General features: G+C 40.9%; 1 protein-coding gene and 1 long non-coding RNA gene across 8 annotated transcripts in view; both read left to right on the top strand.

The window, feature by feature from the left end:
* The window catches only part of dock4b (dedicator of cytokinesis 4b), a 117,923-nt gene extending 96,502 nt beyond the window's left edge, over positions 1-21,421 (top strand). For 3 of the 7 annotated variants that reach the window (XM_038738739.1, XM_038738737.1, XM_038738740.1), the window contains 12 exons: positions 929-1,015; positions 1,997-2,173; positions 4,945-5,028; positions 5,880-5,999; positions 6,340-6,461; positions 7,395-7,506; positions 8,754-8,835; positions 10,046-10,155; positions 11,545-11,617; positions 15,321-15,437; positions 16,128-16,192; positions 19,044-21,421. In XM_038738739.1, coding sequence (XP_038594667.1) covers positions 929-1,015; positions 1,997-2,173; positions 4,945-5,028; positions 5,880-5,999; positions 6,340-6,461; positions 7,395-7,506; positions 8,754-8,835; positions 10,046-10,155; positions 11,545-11,617; positions 15,321-15,437; positions 16,128-16,192; positions 19,044-19,496 — 1,602 coding nt within the window. In that variant the 3' untranslated portion in view covers positions 19,497-21,421. The remainder of the gene's footprint in view (positions 1-928; positions 1,016-1,996; positions 2,174-4,944; positions 5,029-5,879; positions 6,000-6,339; positions 6,462-7,394; positions 7,507-8,753; positions 8,836-10,045; positions 10,156-11,544; positions 11,618-15,320; positions 15,438-16,127; positions 16,193-19,043) is intronic. The other 4 variants (XM_038738743.1, XM_038738738.1, XM_038738742.1 and 1 more) reach the window with 4 other exon arrangements.
* A 1,039-nt stretch (positions 21,422-22,460) lies between these two features.
* LOC119918412 overlaps positions 22,461-25,336 on the top strand; it is a 166,358-nt gene continuing 163,482 nt past the window's right edge. Inside the window, exon 1 of the long non-coding RNA XR_005447442.1 lies at positions 22,461-22,539. This is a non-coding gene — a long non-coding RNA (uncharacterized LOC119918412). The remainder of the gene's footprint in view (positions 22,540-25,336) is intronic.

Raw genomic sequence — 25,336 nt, 5'->3', positions numbered from 1 at the left:
TACCTGTGCTTAACATCAGCATGTTAGCATTGTTACTGTGAGCATGTTAGCATGCTGAAGTTAGCATTTAGCTCAAAGCACCACTGAACCCAAATAAGGCCTCACAGAGACACTTAGTTTTGTTTAGATTAAAAGTGAAAGCTAATGTTTGGTCTTGGAAACAGTAGTTGGTGACAAAATAAAGCTCCAGAAGAAGCTAGTAAACAAGGTTTTGTTTTGTTTTTTTTAGATAAATTGATGAATGAGTTAATGGTCAAAGTTGCCCATTACAATTTTCTAGACCCCAAGGTGACACATTTAAATTGCTTGTTTTTGGTTAGTGCAAATCTCGAAAATATTCAGTTTATAATGATGTAAAAATGTGGAAAGCAGCACATCCTCACATTTGAAAAGCTTGAAGCATTTTTTGCTTAACAAATGATTTTAAAATTGTTGATTAACTGTTTCAGCCCTATCAAGTCAAACGTTATGAGTTGGTTTTAAAAATACACTACACAGAAAATGAAATTAATGATTGCTTTCCATTCTTCATGTTTGTTGAAACTTTGTTGCTTTAGATTGCTCCACTGTAGTGTTAATCTGTTATATTAACAGCCTGCAGTCAGTGCTAGAGTTTCCATAGTTTACGTGCTGTCAGAATGACCTTGTGGTATGTTGGCATATTGACAAGCATGCTGGCCGACGGGGTAAGTGGTGGAACATGAATGATGATATGAGATATAAGACATGACATCTGACCTACACCTACAAGTGAGCGTTTGGCAGTAGGTGTACTCAACATGTTTTCCTCAAACTGTGGTATCTGTAATTAAAATGTATGCCGTCTGCCAGATATAGAGTGCATGTGCGCATCAGCATAAGTAGCTATGGATTTTTTTAAAGTGTTTTTAGCAATCTGCTAATACTCACGCCATGCATTGATGTGTAGAGCCTTTGGGTGGAGAGGACGACCCTGACGCTGGTCCAGAGTCTTCCAGGCATCTCCCGCTGGTTTGAAGTGGAGAAAAGAGAGCTGGTGAGTGGGACCACTTCTGAGGAAATAACCATCTTACACAAGGCACCCTGTAATACACTTTTATTTTACAGGTTGCAATTTGGAGTACTGCCAGCCAATATCCAAGTATTGATCCAAGTCATTACATTGAACAACAATAATGACCTAGGTCATGAGTTTGGGGCTATTGGACAGATTTTATTTCCTCCATCGGATAGATTGGATGTCGTGCTAAAACTCAAATTGCTTTGCTTTGATTTTTGTATTGGATTGTTATATTGGGGATTTTTTTTTTGACTTACTTACCAGCCTTTTTAGCCTGGACTCATATTTGTCCATTGCTACACTGTGTTACATGTTTCCCTCAGAAGCTTTCCGTCTTGGATCTTCATTCAGATCTCTAAGGAGTGGGAGGATTTTTAAATGCTGTTTTGTCTGGTGTATGCAAAACACAACACAGTGTATGTCTCTGTTTTCTGAGTGCATATTCTTTAACTTTAGCACATAGCTGTTGAGCGTGGTGTGAAATTGTGGAACTGGCAAAACCCTCTATTAGCAAGAGGAATAAGCTTTGTGTGAGGCAGAGGAAGAAAACGAGAGAGAAAAAGAAGCGCAGGATGATGGGAAGAGCATTTTTCTTGCACCCATGCAAAAGTGACCATATACTAATTGTGTGTTTTTGGGTGTGTTTACAACAATACAGTGCAATACAGCATTGTAGCATCTTTCAGGTCATTGTTTTGGTTTTACGACCTGCAACTTTACCATTTTGGTTCCTACACTTCCCATAATGCACTTCCACAGCATATTTTGTTTCATTACACCCTTGATAAATGGCTATTTTTTCAGACTCCACACTCCCACCTTGTAATGCAGACTTTCTTTTATAAATCATCAGGGTCCTTTCCTTCTAGGTTTCAGATTTCCCTGAACTCCCCTGAGAGCTACAGAAGACGCGACCTCTTAAAACTCTTAATTTTGCGAAAACCTCCCTCTTTGCAGGTGGAGGTAAGCCCGCTGGAGAACGCCATCGAGGTGATCGAAAACAAGAATTTACAGCTCCGCACATTGATCACCCAGTGTCAGAGCCGGCAGATGCAGAACATCAACCCCCTCACCATGTGCCTCAACGGGGTCATCGATGCCGCCGTCAACGGGGGGCTGGCCCGCTACCAAGAGGTATGGATGGATAGATGGAGGACAAGGTTGGAGGGTTTTAGAGACAGAGGCAGGAGTGAGGAACGATGATACATGGATTGCCTAATGATGCATGAAGGTGGGCTTTAGCGGGGAGATGTATGGGCAGAGAGCGTTTTGCGGAGATATGGATGGATAGAATGGATAGAGAGCAAGTGGAGAGCAGGAAGGGGGTGGAAGCGGCAAAATGAGATGGATGGGTTTTGTAGGAATGGGTGGATGGATGGGGGGGTTTGGTCAATGGATGGGTGATGGATAGATGGATGGATATGTGAAGGAAGAGGGGTCAGGTCAAAAAATTGCAGTTAGAGGAGTAGGAGGAAGGAGTGTAAAGAGATGGATGGCTAATAATGGCTGAATGAAGGAGATGGGAGTGTTTATGCAGCTGCTTAATTATACGCTGAAGTAGCAACAGACAAGCACACAGAGTGGCAGAGAAAAACTAAAACAGTCAATCCCTCTGACAAACATTTGCAGCTACTGGTTCTCCAAAATCTCCTTTATAGTACAATTTCAAGATAACAGTACAGTACAATTTCCTAACCAGGAGGAGCACAATTGAAGAAAAAGACATCTACAAATGTACTTGGGGAAACTAGAGAAAACTGACTGGACTCAGCGACTTGCTCTGTGTCGCATAGCAACTACCCTTTTCCACTGGGAGTGTGCGTGTGTGTGAGTGAGTGCGTGTGTGTGAGTGCGTGCGTGCGTGTGTGTGTGTGTGAGTATGTGTGTGTGTGTGTGTGGGCACATTCTGTATGTGTGTGTGAGTGTATGTTGGATTTGTGTAGAAGGGCATGCCTCTGTGTAGAAGTAGCCTATTAAGGTTTTTGTAGGATGCTTGACAGAGTCACAAGAGCAAAGGTCGCTGAAGTGTTTTCCTCCCATACTGCCATTATTTTTGTTTGAAATATGATAGCATATGCATTTTTATCTTCCAGTATACTTATAGAGCAGGCCTTTTTACACTGTTGGTAGGGTCATGTGAATCTTTCTATGGATAAAATGTATAAATGGGAGTTCTCTGGGTAAAACAATTGACCACCAGAAGTTCCTTCAGCCATTTCTAATATTCATATCATCCACAATAGAAAGTGACAATTATCTCCAGTTAAGTGGACACAGATGGGGCTTTTTCCGCGGCAGACACACTGCCACCGATATCAACGCTCATTTTTCTTTGCAGAGTATGGCACGCAGCACCCCAGCGGAACGCGTCGTAGATCTATTCATTTCCCCCTGTAATGCCGATTGACAGCTGTGGAGGCCCGCTTGGCTACAAATGAAGGAGAAACTGTCGTTATTAATATTTAGATTTATTGCTTTAGTTTGAGTGGAAACCATTGAGAGGGGAATGCTGTCTGATTTATTTCCCCCCTCCCCTCAGTATTCCATCTCTAATTGGACTTTTCTAAAGATTAACTCCATGGCGATGTCTCACCCCCTGCAGCCCGACGAGAAATTCCATCATCCGTAGAAGATTATTGATTATTTTCAATGCCTTTTCCGAATTTCCTAGGTTTGAATTTCCTGCTGAAGGTAGCATTACTACTTTGCTGCTGTTGCTTGTGTACTTTATAGTACATCAAGTATAAAGAGCATAATAACATTTATAAAATAAAAATCTTTTACATTTCTTTTATTTATATACATATATATATATATATATATATATATAGCAGTATCAGTATAGCATGGTTTTGAGAGGAATGTGATGTCATTATACATACAGAACATACTAATATATGCTGTCTTGATAAAGATTGACATCTGACGATGTTTGTCTGGAAGAATAATATTCCTTGTTTTATTGAGGATTCATAGTCTACAAGCTATTAACTCGTGCAGTCATTGAAAGTGATCTTCATGTGTTTGTGTGTGACATGTTTGAAGCAGTGTTGAGCATCTTTTCTCTTTTACTGTCATCTGGCTCTGTCTCTTTGGAGATAAACAGCTGTGTCCTTGGTAGAGGAACCGTGCTGCTCTTATTTTGTGAACTTTCAGTCCCTTTTTGGTGTATGTGAGTATTTCCCTCTGTGGCAGATTTGAAAGCAGATTGTGAGCCGGGTCTTTCATCGGCCCGTCGTCTCCCCTCTTTGTGTGCCGTGATGCAGATTGAAAAGGATTTACCATAATCTGTAGACACATCACAAGTGTTGATGGCATTGTAAACAGCATGGAACTGGCGTATAATGTATGGATGCGACAACAACAGTTATCATCCTTCAAAGCAGCCCAGGGCATTTTTCATCTTATCTCTTTCTCCTTTGTCGTACTTTTGAAGGAAATGTTCGGGAAAGTGGATAGAAAGCCTGTAAGCCATAATCAAGAAGTATGATGTTTATGAAGAGACATGATCTGCAATAGAAAGCAGAGTCATGAATGAATGTGATTTGGGAAAAAAAAGCTTTTAAAATCTGAGACCAAATTACACCCTAAATCAAAGTCAAATCAATCCTTTGATTCCAATAACATCCATTTGTTAATTTGAGTGTATTTTTCTCTATTTTTAGCCAGTGTGCACTTTTATTCTTGTCCCTGAACTGACAGGAGTATTACCCCCATTTGAGCTGAAGATTTTGGTTATTCATTCAATTTGTTTGTAAATGTTTAAAGATTCAACAAAAAAGTGTGGACACTAATTCACTGTGTCAGCCCAGCGGGGGATTCAGGTAACACTGCAGTGCAGGAAGCCTTCTGCTTCAGCTCTCGGTGTGTGCATAACAGATGTTCTGCATTTTGTCTCCACGCAGGCCTTTTTCGTGAAGGACTACATCATGAATCACCCTGAGGATGGCGAGAAGATCGGGCGACTGAGGGAACTCATGTTTGAACAGGTTGGTAATAAAAAAGACCTTAAGCATGAATAGGCCACCTGATATTGAACAGCGTGCTTATCCCCTAACGTGGAAACAAAAATTGAAACAGTACTTGAGCGTGACAACTCATTCCTGAACTTGGAAACAGTCCACTTATCACTCAAGCAAATAAATGGACAATGAGTTGTTTTCAATTTACAGAACTATTTATGTCATTGAGTTTAGTTTTAAGTGTTAAAATCCATGTTTTTATTAGAAAAAGTGGATAAAAAGTCAAAAGGGTGATATACAAACATAAGAAAAGAATCCCTGCAATTAGTTTTTTTTTTAAAGCACTGTGACCAATATGTGTACAAAATGGAACATTTTTCTGGTGAATAATTAAATAAACGCAGCACTGTTTGAATAACATTTATTTGGCATTCTGTACTGCAATGTGTTGGCCAACAAATACGCTGATACGATATATATTCTCAGACGATTTATTGGTCCAGCTCTAATGCCTGTATCGTGTGAGATTTACTTGATTTTGTGGATATAACTGGTTTTATTTTCAGATATTTACTGTATCTCATTGCATCCACAAATTGATCTTGTTAAAAAGTTATGAAGTATTGCAACAACAACAAAAAAAACAAACAAACAAAAAAACAAAACTCAATTCACAATTAAATCAGTTAAGGTGGAAAGTATTTTACTGAATGTGTAGACTTATTTTAAACACACACGTCTGGAGCAAATATTTAATTTCAGCAGATAAAGTAGGAGCGCTGTCATTTTAATTCAGTGTTATCGCTGGACTTGTCCTCTGATTTGGTTACTTGTGGACTTAACATCCAGAGGCGTTAACCCTCTTTTGTTTGTGTCAGGCACACATTCTGGAGTACGGCCTCGCTGTGCATGAGAAGTTTGTTCCCCAGGACATGAGACCTCTCCACAAGAAGTTAGTGGACCAGTTTCATCTGATGAAATCCAGTCTTGGCATACAGGTAGGCCAGAACCCAAGACCAGGTGACACTTATTTCAAAGGCTAACACAAGTCATTTTAGTTCATTACAGTCAATGATGTATTAGGAAGATGAAAACAGTGTTTTTCCTCAAATCATCAAGTCTTTTATGGAAGCATGCACTGTACAACAGAGCCCAACCGCTGTGTTAAGACCTCCGAGTGAATGACCCCTTTATTCCTCCGAGGAAAAAGCTACCCCTCATTAAACATTTTTCCTTTATCTGCATCTGTATGTATCTTATTTACTGTACATAGCTCACGCTGGCGTGAAGAAGTGTTTAATAATGTGCACTTCCTCTATTCCAAATTAAAAACCCCAGGAGTTTCCGGCTTATGTGCGTGCAAGCCCAGTGCACTTCACCAACGGGAGCCCGCGAACATGCAGGAACTCTGTGCCCAACATCATTAGCCCAGACGGTGGCAGAGGGGTTGCCAGGCGGAGGTAACAACCTGTTTTGTATAATTTGTCGTCTATTTTCTTTTTGTATTTGTGTAATGTTTATGCTTTTATTTCTTAGTTTTCTTTCTTTATATTATATTAGACATTTAAAAAGCAGCCGAAAAGCTCCATTACAGTATTAAATTTCTGCTTCATATTGTCTCACATTCCTTTGCTTTCCCCCCCGATGTGCTGCCCTTCACTGCAGACCTCTCTGTCTGATTCTTACCTCCTTTATTTATTTATTTTTTTTAAACTCTTCCCCACCTGGAACACCACGTTCTGTGCCTTTGCTCTGTACTTCCTTGCGTTCTTTACCGGTGTGGCTCCATCTGGGCATACAATAGCTGGGGACGACTGGCTGGCACCCACAGGGATATTTCTGTGTGGCTGCTGCCGGGCCAGCAGGCAGACAGGTTTTTTTTTTCTTCTTCTTCTTTTGATGTGTTCAGTGACCCTGCCACTCTTGTCTACCTGCGACATTCTGGCTCCACAGTCTGATCCCACGGGGCACAGCCACACAGAAAGATACAGACACACACATCACCTCAATCCCCCGGTGACATTTTGCGTTTTACTTATTGAGTTGTGATTTCTTTTTTGTACTTTTCCTCTACTTTAAAAAAAATAAAATAATAATTTTACCCTCCTTTAGAAAACCACATTGTGTTTGTTCTCTAACCTTTCTTTTACACTTTTGCCTTTTGGCAGACAAATGCTTGATGAAATGCTGCGATTGCGGCATTGATTATCTTCCTGTAACCTGACATTTTGTCTTTTTTTTCCCTCCCTGTGTGGCTTTTGTCGGCCATTCTGCGGTTCATGGTGAATTTTCGGTGAGTGAAACCTCTGAAAGCAATTAAACTAAGTACCATTCCCCTGAACGCCACCATAACCGCCTCGCTCTGTCTTTCTTGTCACCCCCAGGCCCCTCAGCTACCCTGCAGTGAACCGCTACTCCTCGTCCTCTCTGTCATCTCAGGCCTCCAATGAAGTCAGTAACATCACAGGGCAATCGGAGAGTTCGGATGAAGTCTTCAACATGCAGGTAATCTCGCTCGCTCTCTCGCTCTCTCTCTTTCTCTCTCTCTCTCTCTCTCTCGCCTTCCCACACAGCCACACAAAGGCTCTTAAAGTAGAGACACACCTCAAGGTTTGGTCTCCTACCCCTTACAGATTTCACTTGCAATACTTTTTAATCCCCCTCACTATGTTCCACCCTCATTTCTCTTCTCCTCTGACCCTTTCCCTCTATTGTCCCCTCTGCTTGTTCGGAGCTTTGTCTGGCAAAACAAATTGTCATGATTATATCAAACAAGGACACGGTGCTTTGTGTGGTCTGTCCAGTGAGCTCGCTGGAGTTGGGCAGTAATCTAAACGAGATTTGGCCAATTCAGAAAGCTGCAGACAACTCCTGGCAAGCTGTCAGGCGCACCTGGCAGGCCTGGAATAACAGGAAGCAGAGAAAACCATGAGAGGAAAAAAGCTCTGACTGAACCAATTACAATATTATTTCTGACCATCATCGCTTTTATGCACTGCACAGTGATCCCGAAGACAAGTATTACTACAGAACATTTCCCTTCACAATGTGGAAACACATATTTAACAATAATTATTGTATATTATCGACAAGAATATATTCATTGTCACTAATATACAATCATTATTGTTATAACAAGTAATAATAGTACTCTATCTATATTTTAATACTGTGTCATGTCTGTACAAATATGAAGCTTTCAGCAGCAATAATTTTTCACTTTGGTTTTTGTACAGATTAAACAATTAAGATACGAGTTAATTACTGAGCTTTAGTAGTGCTGTTTCCGGTCTCTATGCTTGCAGTCTTTAGTCTTCAAGCTAACCAGCTATGGCTTTATACAAAACCCTAAACCACAAAAAAAGTGTTTTTCCCAAGATGTCCTAAAACTATTTCCTACTGTAAATACGTTGTGTTTATATGTGATAATAATAGTTAACTAGCAGTTTTGCTTTTTGAGTCTGGTCTTCCGTTATCTTTAATCATCATTTGCCTGTGGAATAATAGCATAGTTAGTTGCTCAATTTCATACATCCACACTTAACAAAAAACTCAAATTGCAAAATACTCTTACATGAAAGTGGAAAAAACATCACAGGTTTAAGACTCCATCACAAACACCTAGACTCTGGAATTTCTCTGTTTTATAAAATAAGCAAATTTATTTCATATGGAAAGGTTAATTCATGTTCATAATGTTCTGGTTCATGATAATGATGCTGTTGTTGTTGTTGTTGTCATCCCACCTACAGCCCAGTCCGTCTACCTCAAGCCTCAGCTCCAACCATTCTGCCTCGCCCAATGTCACCAGCTCAGCCCCTTCCAGTGCCAGAGGTGAGACTCATTTTACAGTGTTATACGCCGTAGGCTTTTTAGCTGATATTTCAATCCGAAGTGACTCACACAGAGGAAGCAGACACAGTTTCAGCCGGACACACTGAACATGAGCACTGAACCTTTAGCCTTTCAGCGTCACGGTGTCCTCTCAAACCACCGTGGCGTCCTGTCTGGTGAGGTTAGACGAGGGTTAGACCACAGTCCACGTACTGTAGGAGAGGGAGAACAATGAGTAGAAAGCGGGGATTGAATGGAAAGTTAGAGACTGGCAAAATAGAGAGAATGCAAAATGAGCTGAGATGAAAAATGAAATGGGCTGAGACGTGGAGACAAAAGCTGTTGAAAGAAACATGGAGCGAGTAAAAATGCAAGAAACAGTAAGAGATGATCACAGCTCTGTGTAGTATCCCTCTTGGACCTCAATACAATCTCCAAGTCCAGGCCTCCAAACCCATCCAAGCCTCCTCTGCAGTGTGGTGTGAATATCTAATGCCCATCTCTGTCTGCCCTCATATCTCGCTGCGTTCAAATGTGCAAACGCGTTTCTGCCTGATCCACATCATAAAAAGTAAGAATATATGAAGACATTTATGGAAGCGTATGCACTCCCCTTTGGCGAGCTGCTGGCAGCGGGCGGCGCCCTTATAAAAGTGGCCTCTGTCTACCCATAAAGCCTGGGAAGAATTATTGCTTGTGTGTTATCTGAATGAGAGCCAGCGATGGGTATCTCATACTCATATGATAGCCCTGCAAGCGCTATCACATTGGCTAATGGATCAAGATCTATATAGTGGCTAACACCAGATGAGGGGAAGGGCTGTGAAAAGGTTGTGAGCAAGTATTTGTGTGTGTGTGTGTGTGTGTGTGTGGCTTTCGGTGCATGTGTTACATATGTATCTGTGTCAAGGTTTAGCATGTGTCTCTGTCTGTAGTGATTGTTCGATCCAACTGGGTAGGTGAGGGGGTGCGGTAGGAGGGAGTGAGGTGGGTGTGTGCGTGGGGGGGGGGCAGGCCATTTGTCATGTTGTGGAGCCAGTGAGGCTGAAAGAATGGTGGAGAGGCTTGGAGGGAGAAAGAGAGATTGGCCTTTCCTGATTGCCAGTATTTGTGGGTAATAGTCTAACACCTTGCTGCTATTTGGTCCCTTATGTGTTGCACATGCTCGTGTGTGTGTTACCCCTCTAACATCTCATAACATCCATTCCAGGTTCACCCCAGATGGCAGAGAAACACAAGCATTCCAGAGAAAATGCCTGTCTGTCTCCACGAGAGAGGCCGGTCAGCGCCATCTTCCCCAACCCCCTGGACCCTGCACAGGTTAACACATACACACATTTACCTACACACACGAATCCGACTACACCCTGTGTTCCAGTGTCGAATGAATTATAGGTCACCCTTTTAGATCAGAACAAATGGATATTTGCCTGCAAAGAAAAAAATGGATAAAACAAATGAAAACTGACAAATGAGCGTTTGACCTTTCGGTGACCAAACAATGAGGAAATATGTCTGCTAGTACGAGGAAAGTCTGAGAATGTGCTCCTGCTTTCACATAAGTAGTTCTATATCTTTTGGTTGAAAGCAAAACAAAACCAAACAAGAAATAAAAAAAATGCTTCCAGAGGCAATAATCATTTGCTGCGCTAATGGAAAGGTAAGCCAGCAACACAAGCACAACCCTAACTGTGCATCTAAACCGTTCTGTGAGATGGGATGCTGGAAATAAAAATTTGCCAACTAAAATTGAAATGTCATTGTTCCATGTGCGGCGTCGTGTAGGCCTTTAGCATATTAGCATGCCCAAATAATTACAGTCACAAAGTGGGAGGAGCTATTTCAGACACCACTGGTTGTTCCCATTCATTTTCTCAGGCATGTTTTTCCAATTCTGCAGCTGCCCATAAGGTGCATACTGGGTCAGAAAGCGAGGTCACCTTTGCATTATACAGCATATCACAATGGGTGACTTCTTTCTTAGGAAAAATTGCCTCCCGGACAAGGGCACATGCAATGAGGCCCTCTGTAGCTGAGAATTGCAGTTTTTCAAGCGGCTTTGCCTCATTGTCTGTTTAAAAAAAACAACATTCCAGTATAGTGCGGTAATGTTGCCACAAGAACAAGAGCCAACAAGAACAACATGATATTGCAGTTTCTCTCTGTAGCTGAAGGGCAGCACGTAACATAATCACACACTCCATCCTCGGTGACAAAGCTACTGTAACAGGAAAATAATGTGTTTGTTTTTCAAGGCCTTTCATCTCTTACAGTCAGTGCCGATGCTACTGCCACAGCTCACCTGTTTTTCTTACCTTGACTCAAAAGAATCGTTTAAGTCAACACATGAATAGATGCTGGGAGGCCCTAGCAATTTTTTTTTCAACCTGACAACAGCGAAGCTCTTTGCTGCTAATGGATTATTTATTATTGAGAAATATTGATCATGTGTATCATTTAATGTAATTAAGAGCAAAAAGGTAAGACAAAAAGGTATTTTACAAATACCACACCGCTGCCAGACATAAAGGTTTCTCTTTGTCTTTTCTATTGAATTTGTTAGGGGAAAGATTTCACACCCTGATATTTATTTTTTAACCATACGATATTCAATTGTTCTTCTGTGCATTAAAGCTGGCATTTACCTATGTTGTATCAAGTATACCGTTTAATGCTATAAGTAATTCGAGCTATTTCTTCTGGGTGCAGAGAGCTCCTCCTCATCAGATAGGGGATACCACTTTACCAAGGAGTGACCCCAACCTCTCAGCACCAGACAAAGGTAAAACACAATGTTTAGCTTGTTTTATTTTTAACATACTTCACTTCCATGCACTCTCAGAAACCCTCAAAACACATACACCTTGCAGGGAATCTCCTCCCGCTGTATAATAATGCGAACATTTGTAGACACTTCATTAAACCTATTCTAAGGTGTATGTTTAAAATGATTTTAATTGTTTTGAGTGACCCTTATTGTTATTTAAAAGAGCATTTTTATCCTCACGTACATTTCCCATTACAAGTCCCACACATGTGTCCATTAAGAATAATTCCTGTTGAATTTCTTAACAAAAGCTCTCTTCAGTGGAACACAGCAATGCATGGCGTGCTGCAGTGGTAGCGGGCATCTTCCATGTCACTCACCGATGCTTACACCACTGTCCACTCATCTGTCCAGACATGCAGTGTGTGTGACAGTTTGACCACAGAGTGACTAGAGGCATCTGTCTTAACACAGTTTCTTCAGGGAGCTCCTCAGGACACACACATTCAAGAACATTTCTGGCCTCCATTTTCCTCCGACTCCTAACCAGACTAGATAACAGCTTTTCATCCTCCCCCAGCCTAAAAGAGTATTAAAATGGCAGGTACTATTCCTGCAATGCTGATGGACGTGTGTGACATTCATATGTATGAATGCATATCCATTAGTTAAGCCCCCCTGGTTGTCATTTTGCTCAGCATGCGTATTTCTTGGATTTATTCTGGAAATAATACACCTGTGAATGGCTGCCTCCTCCCCCTCCCTTCAATGTGTAATTAAAAAAAACAACAGAACAGTCTGATTGCTTTTCTCTGAACTCTGAGTATAAAAGGAAATTTATGAAATTGATGGCCTTCCGCCAGTGCTGCTCACTGTCAGGAAAAACAAAGGAGCACCTTATAGAACACTTTGTGAACTACTTAGAGAGGATTGCGGAAGAGACACCTTTAAAAGAAAGGGTGTGGATGTGATCGCTTCCTCGTGACTCGCACACAAACACACACCTTTCCGTGTGATTCGAGTGTGATCTGTAAATAATGCAGCGAGAGAAAGATGAACTGCCACAACATGGTGACATGACACCTTTTATGCATACGACAGCGACGAAAGGTGTTAAAATTTACACAAAGCCTGATTGTATAAAAGTTTTCGTTTGTCACATCTTCTGCCTTGAGCCTTACATTATAACAGCAGATACCAAATATGGAATAATAGATTATGTTCAAGACTCTAGTTGGCAGTGGAATGGGGAAAACAGCCTTTTTGTGCCTGTTCAGTGGCCGTGTCCAAAGGCACCAGGCTTCCACAACTAGACTGTGACTTGACCAATCACCCTGATTGTGATTTCAATTATGGTGTCTGATTACGTTTCATTTCTTCAGAAATGTCTGCACTTGAGGTAGCTCCTAGACTTGAAGTAGCTACTTTAGAACTTAAAGTTTGATTGAATGTGACCCACTGTATAAACCTGATATAAAGTCTGAGATTTCTACAAAAGGTACTGTCAGTTAAGAGAAGTGTGTTTGTATTTTAGTTTATTCCTGTTTATATGAAATCCATCCCCCTGTTTTCACACCAAATATGAAAGTGTGGCTATCGCACAGAACAAGGCTATTATTTCTCTCTTTATTTGTGGACATTTTTTCACGACCATAAGGACACAAAAACTAAATAAACAGCAGCCTTGAAAACAAAAGCTGTGATGATTACAAATTACGGAACCCCTAAGCAGCCATCCATTCATTGTTTCTTAGTTTGTATAGATACATTTGTTACAGAACTCACCCCTCTGAAAATCTTGCTCCAGTCTATGTTGCCAAGCTGGTCTCCAACATGTACAGCTGAACTGAAGCCCTGTTTTCTGGCTTCTCACTGACCCACCCTTATCTGCTTCTGATTGGCTAGTAGTCCTTAACTAGGAAATGTGTATGTGCAACTCCCAACAAAGATCATTTAGAGACAAGATGTATCACTCCATAGCTAAAACGAAGCCTTCAACACAGGGTGAGAAGAGGAGCTACAGCAATGTGTAGTATGACAAAAAAATATGGTGTTTTTTGAAAATCAAGCCAAGTAAACCTGCTAGGAAGCAGGACAAGAGCGTTTCTTAATCATAATGTCAGAGTTGTGTTCAGTGTCTTTTGTTTGCTCAGTTGGTAGAGCACAGGACTTAAAGTCTGTGCTGTTGCGTGCTCGAGCCTCACTTAAGGCCGATTTTTCTTTCTTCTTTTTTAATCTTTTTTATAATCCTCTTCAACAAAGTTCTTATGAAGAGACTGTTTAACATGCTCATAACAAAGCAATTGCTGGACTGTGTGTGACCCAGCAACTGGTCCACATCCATCAACCTATGGACTTTTCATTTCCCCATCATTCCAAGGCAGAAGAAATTCCTGCGCTTCTCATTCAAATATATGCATTTTTCTAGTAATTTCTGACTATTTGATAAACAAAATATATCTACAACCTGGAGGAATAAAGGTATAAAAGTATAGTATAATGTTAGTATAATAATATAGTTACAGGTTACACTTGATTTGGATAATTTGCTTACAGATAGTTTATTACTTGAGATTAAGCTGTTTCACTAATAAAACCTCTCACTGTGGTTAAGGTTTGATTAGTGCTAATGTTTGTGTATTCATTATAATTTCAGATCATAGTAGGCTATAGTCTACTATAGCTTACCATTAGTAGCCTAATATTAATTCCAGTTGGACAAAACAGCAGTTTCATTTTTGTGGGTTGTTTTCAGTCATTCAATTATTGTGCAAGAAAAATGCTCTACTTGGTAGTTAGTCTCTCATTTGTTTATGCAAAGTAAGTTAGTATATTAACTCGTCAATAATAATAACCGTGCGTACAGAACAACAAGTTCCACATTTCTAAAGTTTACTGTAGTGCCTCAACCATTTTTTAATGTCCCGCCTCCTCCAGGCTGTGATTGGTTAGTTCGCGAAAAGTGACTTTGATGAGCTTGAGGCACATGGCTGCATGAAAGTCTCCTGATCTCCCTGCGGAGATCAACAGGCAGGCGAGAACGGGAACAGGTGAGCGTCACGTAGTGAAAACCTGATTTGGAGAGGGCAGAGGAGAGGACCGGTGCCGGTACGCCAAAGAGTAAAATGTAGAAGTTGCAGTACTGGTGAATACTGGTACACTTCAAGCACAAAAGGCTTTTATATTGTGAGAAATAACAGGAAGTCATCTCCCATTAGCGTAAGGTCACCTTCGTAGCGGAGCGTTCATGCGCAGTCAAACCAACGCAGCCGTTTATGTTCTGCTTGCTCAACAGTTTGATAAATGGCTATTAATAAACATTAGGAGAATATTTGAAACGCTTTTTCCCCCCAATTCTCATCATTTTGGTGCTGGTGATTTTCCTTTGGCGCTCGCTAAAACCTCTTTGGGGGGCGCCAAAAATTTCTCTATGGAGGAAAAACCCTGCTCATTGTTAAGAAGCTGACTGAGAAAGTACATTTTTAGGGTCTTCAATGTACGCTCTTTCTCTTGCACGTCTGGTGTGAAACCATTTTTACTGTAGTTTCCCTCTGCAGGTCAGAATGCGTTCTGAACACTTGACAATCAACTGATCAATTTGTTTACAGTTGTCATACCATCCATCTGAAATGTGCATGGTTCCACTGTGTTCTCTGTGTTGTCTTGTGTAATCCCCATACCCTGTTGAGTGACTTGTGATGTTTCTGTGTGCTGTAAGTGAGACCCACACCCAGTAGCTGGAGCCTTGACAGTGTCAAAGAGCGCACTCCATCCTTCACCGACTCTGTCGGCAAATTGCAATGCCCTCCTGTACCTCCTAGACCGCCATACTCAGGTAAACTTGGCCGATCACGGTGAATTCACCTGATAAAGAATGGTACTAATTTTCCGCTCTGACTTTTGACACATGGTGCTTTCTCCACCTCCTCCTCACTATGACATTTTCCCACCTGAGGCTCTCAGCTACTGCTTCCTGGCTTACTGCTGCCTAATATCATCCACATATATGATGACAACAGCAAATCCTTAACTAACTGCCTTGAAATGCTGATATTTTCTGGCATGAGATGTGTTAGTGCAGCTGAGAACAAGGCTGAAAATCTCTGTGGACTTTGAGAGGGCTGAAGTCAATCCCAATTGAAATTCCAGTCAATTCCTGGATTTGCGGCCTCCTGCAACCCCCCCCCCGATCTCTTGAGAAACTTGTCTTTGCTTTTCAACAGCAGTTTTCTCCACCGTCAACTTACACTGTGTTTTAGTAATTTACTCATTACAGATGCAACAGACTTGACGCTTCCTGATATATTGTACTGCCCCAGCAGTGTAATAAGCAGGTGGAACAGAACATCAGTGCTAGTTTGATTCATTGGCGCTTTAAGCCACTGGCCCTCTCAGCTCCATGTGTGTGTATGTATGCATGACTCATGCTCTGTCATCACAATGGATAGAATAAACGGTCCTCTAATTTGAATTTGCCCTCTTTTCTTCTCCCTCTCTCCCCCTTTCTCGCTCATCTGGTTGTCAGCAGGCTCCTCGGCTAAAAGCATGAGGTCACAGTCCCCTGTTTCCACGTCCAGATCGCCGCAAAAGGTTGGTTGTGTTTCTGTCGCTCACTTCCTCTGTCCGTTTGGTCTTGGAGGTTTTGGGGCTTTTTTTTTTTCTTTTTCTTTTTTAGTTTCTCTTCCTTTTTCAGAGACAGCCTGACCTTGCTTTTTGACAGCCTTTTATCCTGCACTGCTAAAGTCTTACCGGCCAGCTCCAGTGGTCTTTATCCTACTGTGTCAACCCAAGGCCTGGGATCTTTGCGTTACTGTTCACTGAAGCTGCTAACTGCTCCAGTGTTGCTGATTGTGTAGTTTTTATGACAAGGCTATCCAAAAGAGGACCCAAAACGGGACTGGCTGGAGGGCATTCATTGTATTAGCTAAATGTGCTAGACGCCAACTGGTGTCCACTGTGTTTAATTCAGGCTCTGAGATGATGTCACCTGGCCTGCTTGCCAGAAAAATGCAAAACCAGATGGATTTATTTATTGCTACGTGTATTGTGAGTGAATTTAAATTAAAAAGACTGAACCCTGTTTGTTATGATACTTTACTATTGCTATGAGACCTGAACTGAATGTTCCCTTCTCTCAACTGAGATGTTTTTTTTTAATATCTCTGACCTCAAGTGTTTATGTACAGTCAAACTGATTACTCTGGTTTTGTCTCCAAGCTCTCATTTATTGTTAACGAGCCTCACAGTTAATACCAGTCTGCAGAAGCAGGAGAGGTCCAGGAAAGGTTAGCTAAGCGCCGAGCGAGCTCTTAATGAGGGTAAAAGTTGTTTTGAAACCCCGGTGAACTGAAGCTTGTCTCCTGCTGACTTTTATCTCCTTTGTGGGCTTGTCACGAGCAACAGTGCTAAGCTCCCAGCTTTGTTGAGGGTGTGATGTCTTCTTACATGTGACAACTAAGAATGCGGTTGTTTGTGTGTGTGTGTGTGTGTGTGTGTGTGTGTGTGAGTGAGAGAGAGAGAGAGAAACTCTGCAGAAGTGTGAGTGACAGCTTGGCGCTCAGCATGCTCTGTCAATCAGATTTGTGTGTGTGCGATTAGGTGTGTGCATGTCGACGCATTTGTGTGTGCCGCTATTGTGCTGTGGCAATAGAAGAGGCCCGGAGCGAAGTACCGAGCTGCCCATCACAGCACTGCCAGAGACGGGTCCGTCGCGGACTTCCAGCAGGCCCCATTATCGGGCACATGAACGCACACACACAGCGAGCGCACACACACATCAATCAGTGCAGCCAGGGGCCCATTACCACACCACAAACCCCCGGGACAGCAGTGAACCTGCAGAAAACACATGGTGCCAGTATGACAGGGCTGCACTTACTCATCTCCAGATGTAGAAATTATATTTGTTAGTAGCCTCTCTCTGGAAAGCTGGGTCAGGACTTTAATCTGCTTGTCAGCACTGTATTTAATATACTGATTTTCATCGTGCTCGCACCCAGATATGAAAAGGTTTGTCCAGTCGTGCATGTCAAATGGATACCTTACTGATCAACTGTATACTCCACTAGATCCAATTAAGTTTTAGCAGACATAATGGCAGCCTTGTGTAATTGCCTTGAAAAACATTTTGTTGAGTGATCGGCTTTTTGAGGGGGGGAAGTGCGACATATTGTGTTTTTTCGTCTCGGTGCACAGGGCCGGTTGGACTCAATCTGTTCACTGACTTTTTCAGTATTTATTGAGGCTGTATGGCTGTGTCAGCACACAAGTTGGAGAGAGCAGGATAGGGGGTGCATACAATATGGTTGCATGGTAACCATAACTGGCTCACTATATTTGAGACACAACATTTGCTAAAATAACACCCTCATGCATGTATGTTATGTGTATGCCATTTTTTGTTGTGATTTTTAAAACTGTATGGGAATTCAAACTAAAGTAATGCTAACAACGTGAACGTGATTTGTTTTCTGACTTTAATTTAGTTCTTTTTCTTGATACTGTCACTTTAAAATCCTTCAAATAAAACAATCTGACAACAGGAACAGCTTTAGGGCTGCAATTAACTAGTATTTTCATTATTGAATATCTACAGATATTCTCCATTAAATGTCAGAAAATGGTGGAAATGACCATCTTAATGTCTAAGAGCTCTAGGTGACCTATTGGAATAGCCAATAAAACCCAAAGATATTCACTTCAGTGTAGACCCGAAGCCGTTAGTTGATTAATTGATTTGTCGATCCAACAGAAAATGGCATATAGTCTGTAGTTCCAGCTTCTGAAACGAAGCATTTGCTGCATTTCTGTGTTTCATGTTGTTTTAAACTGAATATCTGGTTGGTGTCACCTTAGGGTCTCAGACTGTGTGATTTTCTTGTTGACATTTCATAGACTAAATGATTGATGATCATCTATTCATCAAAAAGTAATTACAGTGTAATCGATAATTAAAATAATTTGCAGCGCAAGTTTGTTGTGACCGTAAGACAAAGAAATTGTAAATTGTAATGTTTGGAATTTTATCCTTAGGAAATAGTTTAAAGAGTAATTTGAAACCACATTGAAAGGCAGTGTTTCACAGCCCACAGTTTCTGGTTGAAAGTTTATATCATTGCCACAGGCCGAAAAGTTAAAGCAGGGGCAGTTAAGTTGCTCTTCAGGTGATTAATCGATCATTAAAATAGTTGTTTAGTATATAGTTATTTATTTGTTGTTCAACTAATCCATTAATGGACTAATGGCTTAACAATAAAACAAGCAAAGCAGGATATGGGCTCTATGTACAATTTTTCAGAAATCGTCAAGAATAACACCAGAAAGCTAGAATGCTTTGTGCTCCTTGATGAAGGCAGGTAGATGGATAGTCATCTGCAAATGATGAACTTGACAGCTCATACATTCAGAAACACAACACGTTTCATTCTTTCTCTCCCTCTAGACCACGGTGCCGCCTTTCACACCTTCACCCACCGAGTGCCAGTCCACCAGCCTGGTCTCCAACTCCCCTGTCCTCTCCGGCAGCTACAGCAGCGGCATCTCCTCCCTCAGTCGCTGCAGCGTGTCGGAAGCTTCGGGCACCGAGCTACCTGCAGGTGACCACCCACCCCACCCGCTGCCTCCACCCACCACCCTGCCAAACTCTGTCTCCAGCAGCTCAGACGAGCCGGTCCGCAGAGAGAACAAGACCCCGCCCCCTTACAGTGTGTACGAGAGGAACAACCGCAGGCCGGTCCCACTGCCCCACAGTCTCTCCATCCCCCCACAGACGGACCCCCCGGCCCTGCCACCTAAGCCTCACCAGCTCCGCACAGGCAGCATGAAGCTGGAAGGAACCTCCGACCCTCGAGTCCCCAGACCAAGGCCTCTGCCCAGAAAGGTGTCCCAGCTATAGGTGCTGGTTCAGGTCCAGGTCTGGAGCTTGAAGAAACACACTGGCATATTTTGCACTTTTCTACTGGGCACCTACTTGTTTTTTTGTGATCTTCAGTTTGGCATTCCTGACCTATACACTCCAATAAAAGACACCGGCCTATAGATTATCAGGCAGTCAAAGAAACTGAAGAAACTGTCAAATAATTAAAATTTCTTTTTGTATTTACTAGAGGGCATTGCATTGACTTTGACATGGTCTTTCCGCACTTTTAGCTCTAGTACGTATATTAGGTCACCACGGTCAGTCGCAACGTATGTTTACCAGAACACTCTAGAAAAACACAGTTTTGATAGATGTAATAATCTCAAATATATGTATATTGGTATATATGAGAATTGTTTTTGCCTTAAGTATTGGAAACAGAGTCTTTTATCCGTGAGTCTTGCACGTTTTTTTTTAAACAACTGTGTACATTTGTATACTGTTTGGCTAAAAGGTGCTAGAGGCCTCGAGTATGCATTTCAGTGAAGTGTAGTAGACAAGGGTGTGTTCCCATAGTCATATCCACACAAGCAATGGCACAAAAAAAGTTGAACATATGCTAACAAAAGTGTATTATGGTTAAATGGGGAAAATTTGCTGTTAACTGCATTTTTTTGCCTGCCAATTAACCATATTGTGTCATTTTTATGCAGTGATGTAAAAGGTTTGGTAACTTCGGCCCAATAATGAGAGCAATTTTGAGGCTTATTTAACTGGTCATAGGTAAGAGATGTAGAGATTTTTCAGTGGGAAGTTGCCACCTCTACTGCCCGCCTCTCTCTAGAATCTTAAAATCACCTCACCCTTCATACCGACCAAAAACTGCCCCCATTAACAATGAGCCTGGACCAAACACATGGGCAATCGTTGGTGCAATTGCATGTTAAGAAGCTGTACCATTGCCATTTATGTGAACACATCCTATCCCTCCTGCATGATGTCCATGCCAACAGATCTTTGGGGGGGAGGGTTACCAGGTGTTGTGCCAAAGGAAATGTACAATGTGCTGTAAAGAAACTTTACTTTTTTTTTTTTTTTAACTGGGACCTGGAATCAAGAAGCTTGGAAATGTTCAGCTGAAAAGACATTTTTAAGAAACACTTTTTACAGTGATTTAACCCAGAAGTCCTACTTAAACGATAACCGACTGATCAGATGTAACTCCAGACAAGCACAAACGAGATCTATATTATGACCAGTACTGTTATTATGAACTCTATTTGACAAAATTAGAGTTGGAATTAGTTTCACCGTCAGCAATCACTCTTAAAATACACGCTATTGAAGAAATATTTACAAACTAATCATTGTCAGATATACAGTATGTACAGATGAGATTTGCTTTGCATTTGATTAAAAAGATGGACGTGAGTTGACTGCACTATAAATAGTTGCTCAGTTCAACCACATTGCATTGCTGCAGTGAAGTAAATGTTCTGTGGCAGGTAGATTTCACATTGTTTTGTAAAATAGGAGATTTTGACATAAAATACTCATCAATCTTAAATTCTGTGCAGCATTTTATGGGGTGGGGGAGGGGTTAGCTTTAGTATTGTTCTTATGTTTCATTTTTGTATGGTTAATTTACTTTTTGATTTGTTGTGAATTTGAGATTAAATATTCCCATTAATCAGTACTTGAGAACCTGTAAATTATATGATGAGATTAATGTAAGTATGCCAAATATAAAATTTGTGTATTACAATTAATGTAAATACTGTGTTTTTAACAAAATGTAGCTATAACAATTTACAGCTTTGAATGTAATGTTGAAGCAGCAAAATATTATTATAAATGTTCAGACTTTTATGGTTTTGTGAGTGTAGAAAAACACAGGTCATGCATTATGACACCTAACACATTTACAAGTTCAATAAACTGCCCTATGTAATACAAATGGATTGATTGACAGATTTCTACATTAGATATTTTGTGAGTTGGATTGTGTCTTCTTTTATGTGGTATACATCACCCAGTTTTGCAGAGATCTCTGCTGATTGGCCATCAGCAATGTCCTGGCCTCTAACAAAATCATTGGCTTCTTAGTGTTTGAGGGGGGGGGCAGCTTGGGATCATGTGGTGGTCACTGCATTAGTGAACTCTTCTAGGTGGACACAGCGTCTGTTCTGTTTACCATTATCTGAATCAGATAATGTAAACATTAGTACATGTTACACTGTCCCATGGAAACCATTCACTTTACCGTCTGCCGGGATCATGAGCCACAATGTGGCCTACATTTTCCCCAGGCTAACAGGATGCGTTGGCAGCAACAGGGATCATGGAGCACAGAAGGAACTGGGAACAATTAAAGTAAGAACGAATCTGGTAACGCTGTGTAATTGAGGAGACCCAGGGTAGTAAATTCTTCATGCAGGAAATGAGAACCCTAGATTAAGCAAGACAGGAATGCCAGATGAAACAAAGGTGTTTCCAATTTTTTGTGAAGATGAGGAAGCCTTTCCATTTTATGTGATTTTCCACCCCTGCTTCCACCATCAAGTTTATCCTGTATTTATTATACAAATATTACTTTATATTCAATCAACCTTCTTAATATTTAGTAGGCTATAATTAAATATTATATTTTTGGGATACACAACGAAAACAAATGATAAAAAGCTAATGTGTATATGTTACAAAGTATAATACTGATGGCTATAGCTATGCTTTTAGTTTAGAGAACAGCAAATCAATACTTTAATATTCGATATTTTCACAAAAACTTAAAGTTTTTACTGTTAAACTGTGATCTATTCATTTGGCTAAAAGCAAAACCAGCTTAATGAACAAAAACACTTGAGTCCTCATTATAATCTGGGAGCCCAAATAAAATTTTACACCCCCAGGAATTAATTTACATGGCCACACCTTGGCTCACAGACTCTGAAAAGAACCAGGAAGTGCGTTAGGGAAGAAAGACGCTTATTTTTTGTTCCCCGCCAGAATTTCGACGACTCGCAGTTGACTGACACCAGGGCCAAGTTCATTCTTAGAACGTTTTGCACCGGGCTTTGAGGTATGTCATATATATATATATATATATATATATATATATATATATATATATATATATATATAAATAATTCAGTCTATGGTTTGTGTCGCTTGGTGGGTGTGTCAGAGGTGTTACTCAAAAGACAGCGACGTGAACTGCGTGGCGCTTGCATTGGCAACATCAAGTGTGTGTAGAGCTAACGTGAATTAGCAAAATAGTTTGCTAACCGAGTTTAAAGGTACAAATAAAGTGGAAAATAAATGTTTATTGTATTATGTTAGTCTTCACATACTGTAATGTGATGACCACTTTCCCTCCAAAAAATCACTTAACATCTGTGGTTCTCATAACGTTAAGTGCTCTGATGCTAGCAAGGATATTCTGCTAACCTGAAACTTGTTTAGATCAGTCGCCTATATTGAGATTGATTTAAAAAAAAAAAGAAAGAAATTAAATCCACTTTTGCTGAGGAGGCATAAAAGTTTTTTGGCTTCTGAAGGGGGATGTGACAGAAAAGTTTGAGAACCACTGCTTTAACTTACACCATCATATGCAATGCTGCTCTGCCTTTTATGCATAATGTTAGTAACGTGAATATATCATGTGGTCTTCTACAGGGAGACTTTAAGGTTAAAAATAAAAATAGTCTCTTGCAGCTATGTAATAATATGCAGCAAAACTCATACATTTGTGTGGTCAGTGATTTTCTGCACCAAAGATAGGACACAGAATTTATAAATCGTAGTTTACATCTACCTTCGGTGGCATTCAGATTGACGCTAAACTCTCTTTTATGTAAAAGATGTAATTGGCCCAAATCATCTGCTCTCCATAAATCCCAGGCTTGGGCACACATGGCCATGCCAAGCATTAAAGCTTGTAGAATTTCCCTCTAGCACACATGGCTCAGAGGCTGTTGATGACTTACCGGTGTGTGATAACCATACAGAAGAAACATTCACACAAGGGAGCAAGTTCCCTGTTCATCACAGAGCATCTAATTACCCCACCACCACAACTGAAGACTTACTCTCGCTCTATACTCAGCACAGCAGTTGTGTGTTGATGGAGCTGTGCTGCTTGACCAAGGGACCTTGAACAATTGCAGAATGGTTGGTTGCAAGTTGGTGTGTAAATTGTGTGTATTTCCTCACTCTCTCACTTATAAATATACCATCTGCGCAGGGCAGTGATTGGGAGACGAGCACACTTCACCTGTCAGCACTCATCATAATTGTTGGTGGTTGGCTGTAATTTGACAGCAATTACCATGTCAGGAATGAATTCCCGGCTAATCACAGAGTCTCCTTGCAACAGAGGGCACATACTACAGCGACCGGAGAGCCATTCAGCCAGTCTGGGAGAATTGTTGTCGGTTACAAACCTCCACAGACTTGTCAGTCTGCCTATTATTGAGAGAAGAGCTGCGTTCTGCTTGTAGTTACAGCGAACAAAGCCTGTCCTGGTTAAAGGACAGGAGAGAGTTAAGCAGGCAACACATTTCTGCTGATCCCAGACATTGACATTTTGCGTTTGTGGGCACAGATAGCTCCCTTACAACAAAAGGAACCATAGCTGGAAGCTACAGAGCTGTAATAACATGTAAATATTATGAACCTGCAGAGCTCCCTGTAATTGTAGAGACGTTCAGCACATTTCTAAAAGATGCAGCATTCATTATATCCAGCACAAGGTTTTTGCATAACAGTTTAGCCCCATTATAAAAGCACTAAACAACCTTCATTTATAGCATTCATGGGTGATGATACATAATTATCAGGGGAAAAGCAGTGCTTGGTATTAATTTAAAGTTGCCTGGGGCGAATTTTGGAGAACACACAGCCGCAGAGAAACCTAAGGTGTTTGTCTCGCTCTGCAAATCTCTCCAGGGAGAGGAGAAGCTGGAGCAGCTCTGCAGGGAGCAAAGAACCTCCATCTCCGAGGCACACTGAAGAGAAGTTTCAAAGAGAAACTCAGGAACGCAGGAATAGATGGCATGTTTTATCTTCCAGCTCCACTCCTATATCTGCTCTGTTGTGTTCTGTAGCTTATGGGGGATTTTCACCTGACAGCTTCAAATACTCCAGGTTGTTTTTAATGGCACGATGAGTGAAGTTTAATTTTTTGACTTGTGCTGTCCTCAGAGGAGGACTATTGCCTCAGCTGAATGGGGAGTTGACTGCTAGTTTCAAATACTTTGTATGCTGAAGAGGAGTACAACACAAAAAGAGATCAGGGAAATGCAGGTGTGTGTGTTTGACTGAGTATGTGTGGGTGACTGAGTTTTCTTGGAAGAGGCATACTGTATATATTCCTGCAGATTTGTGCAGTAATTTTCTAAAACCACTGCAGGATGGTGTAATGCAGGGTTCAACCTTTCTGCTAACAATATAGAGGAAAATGACTTCAAAAAATTTTGTTTGACTGCAAAGTAAATGTTTTAGGCGGGGAAACAAAGAACTTTATGGCAGTAGTAAATATTTCAATTATATTAGATCTGGCGCCTTTACAGAGAGAAAACTAGTTAGGTTGCATAACAAGTATAAAAAAAAAACAAGGCCAATAAAGCAGGTAAAACATAAGAAAATAAACTTTTTTTTAATTATTTGGGGGGGCTTTTTGCATTTATTAGACAGAACAGCTCAAAATACCTTCTAAATTGTTTTGTCTTTTAAAAACTAGCCTAGAAACCTTCAACCCGAGGTAAGGTTTAAACTCCCCCTAGTTCTTTCCTCCACAATGTTTTCTAATGAGTCAGAAGTCAAACCAATTGTCAAAGCAACGTTTCATTTTATATAATCCTGCTAATTGGCAGTAA

Source organism: Micropterus salmoides, unplaced genomic scaffold (assembly GCF_014851395.1).
Source record: "Micropterus salmoides isolate LMB-PRFRI ecotype aquatic unplaced genomic scaffold, ASM1485139v1 Ms_hic_scaffold_23, whole genome shotgun sequence".
NCBI classification, from domain to species: domain Eukaryota; kingdom Metazoa; phylum Chordata; class Actinopteri; order Centrarchiformes; family Centrarchidae; genus Micropterus; species Micropterus salmoides.
The sequence above is the reverse complement of the archived record's forward strand: the minus strand, read 5'-3'. Positions and strand labels throughout refer to the sequence as shown.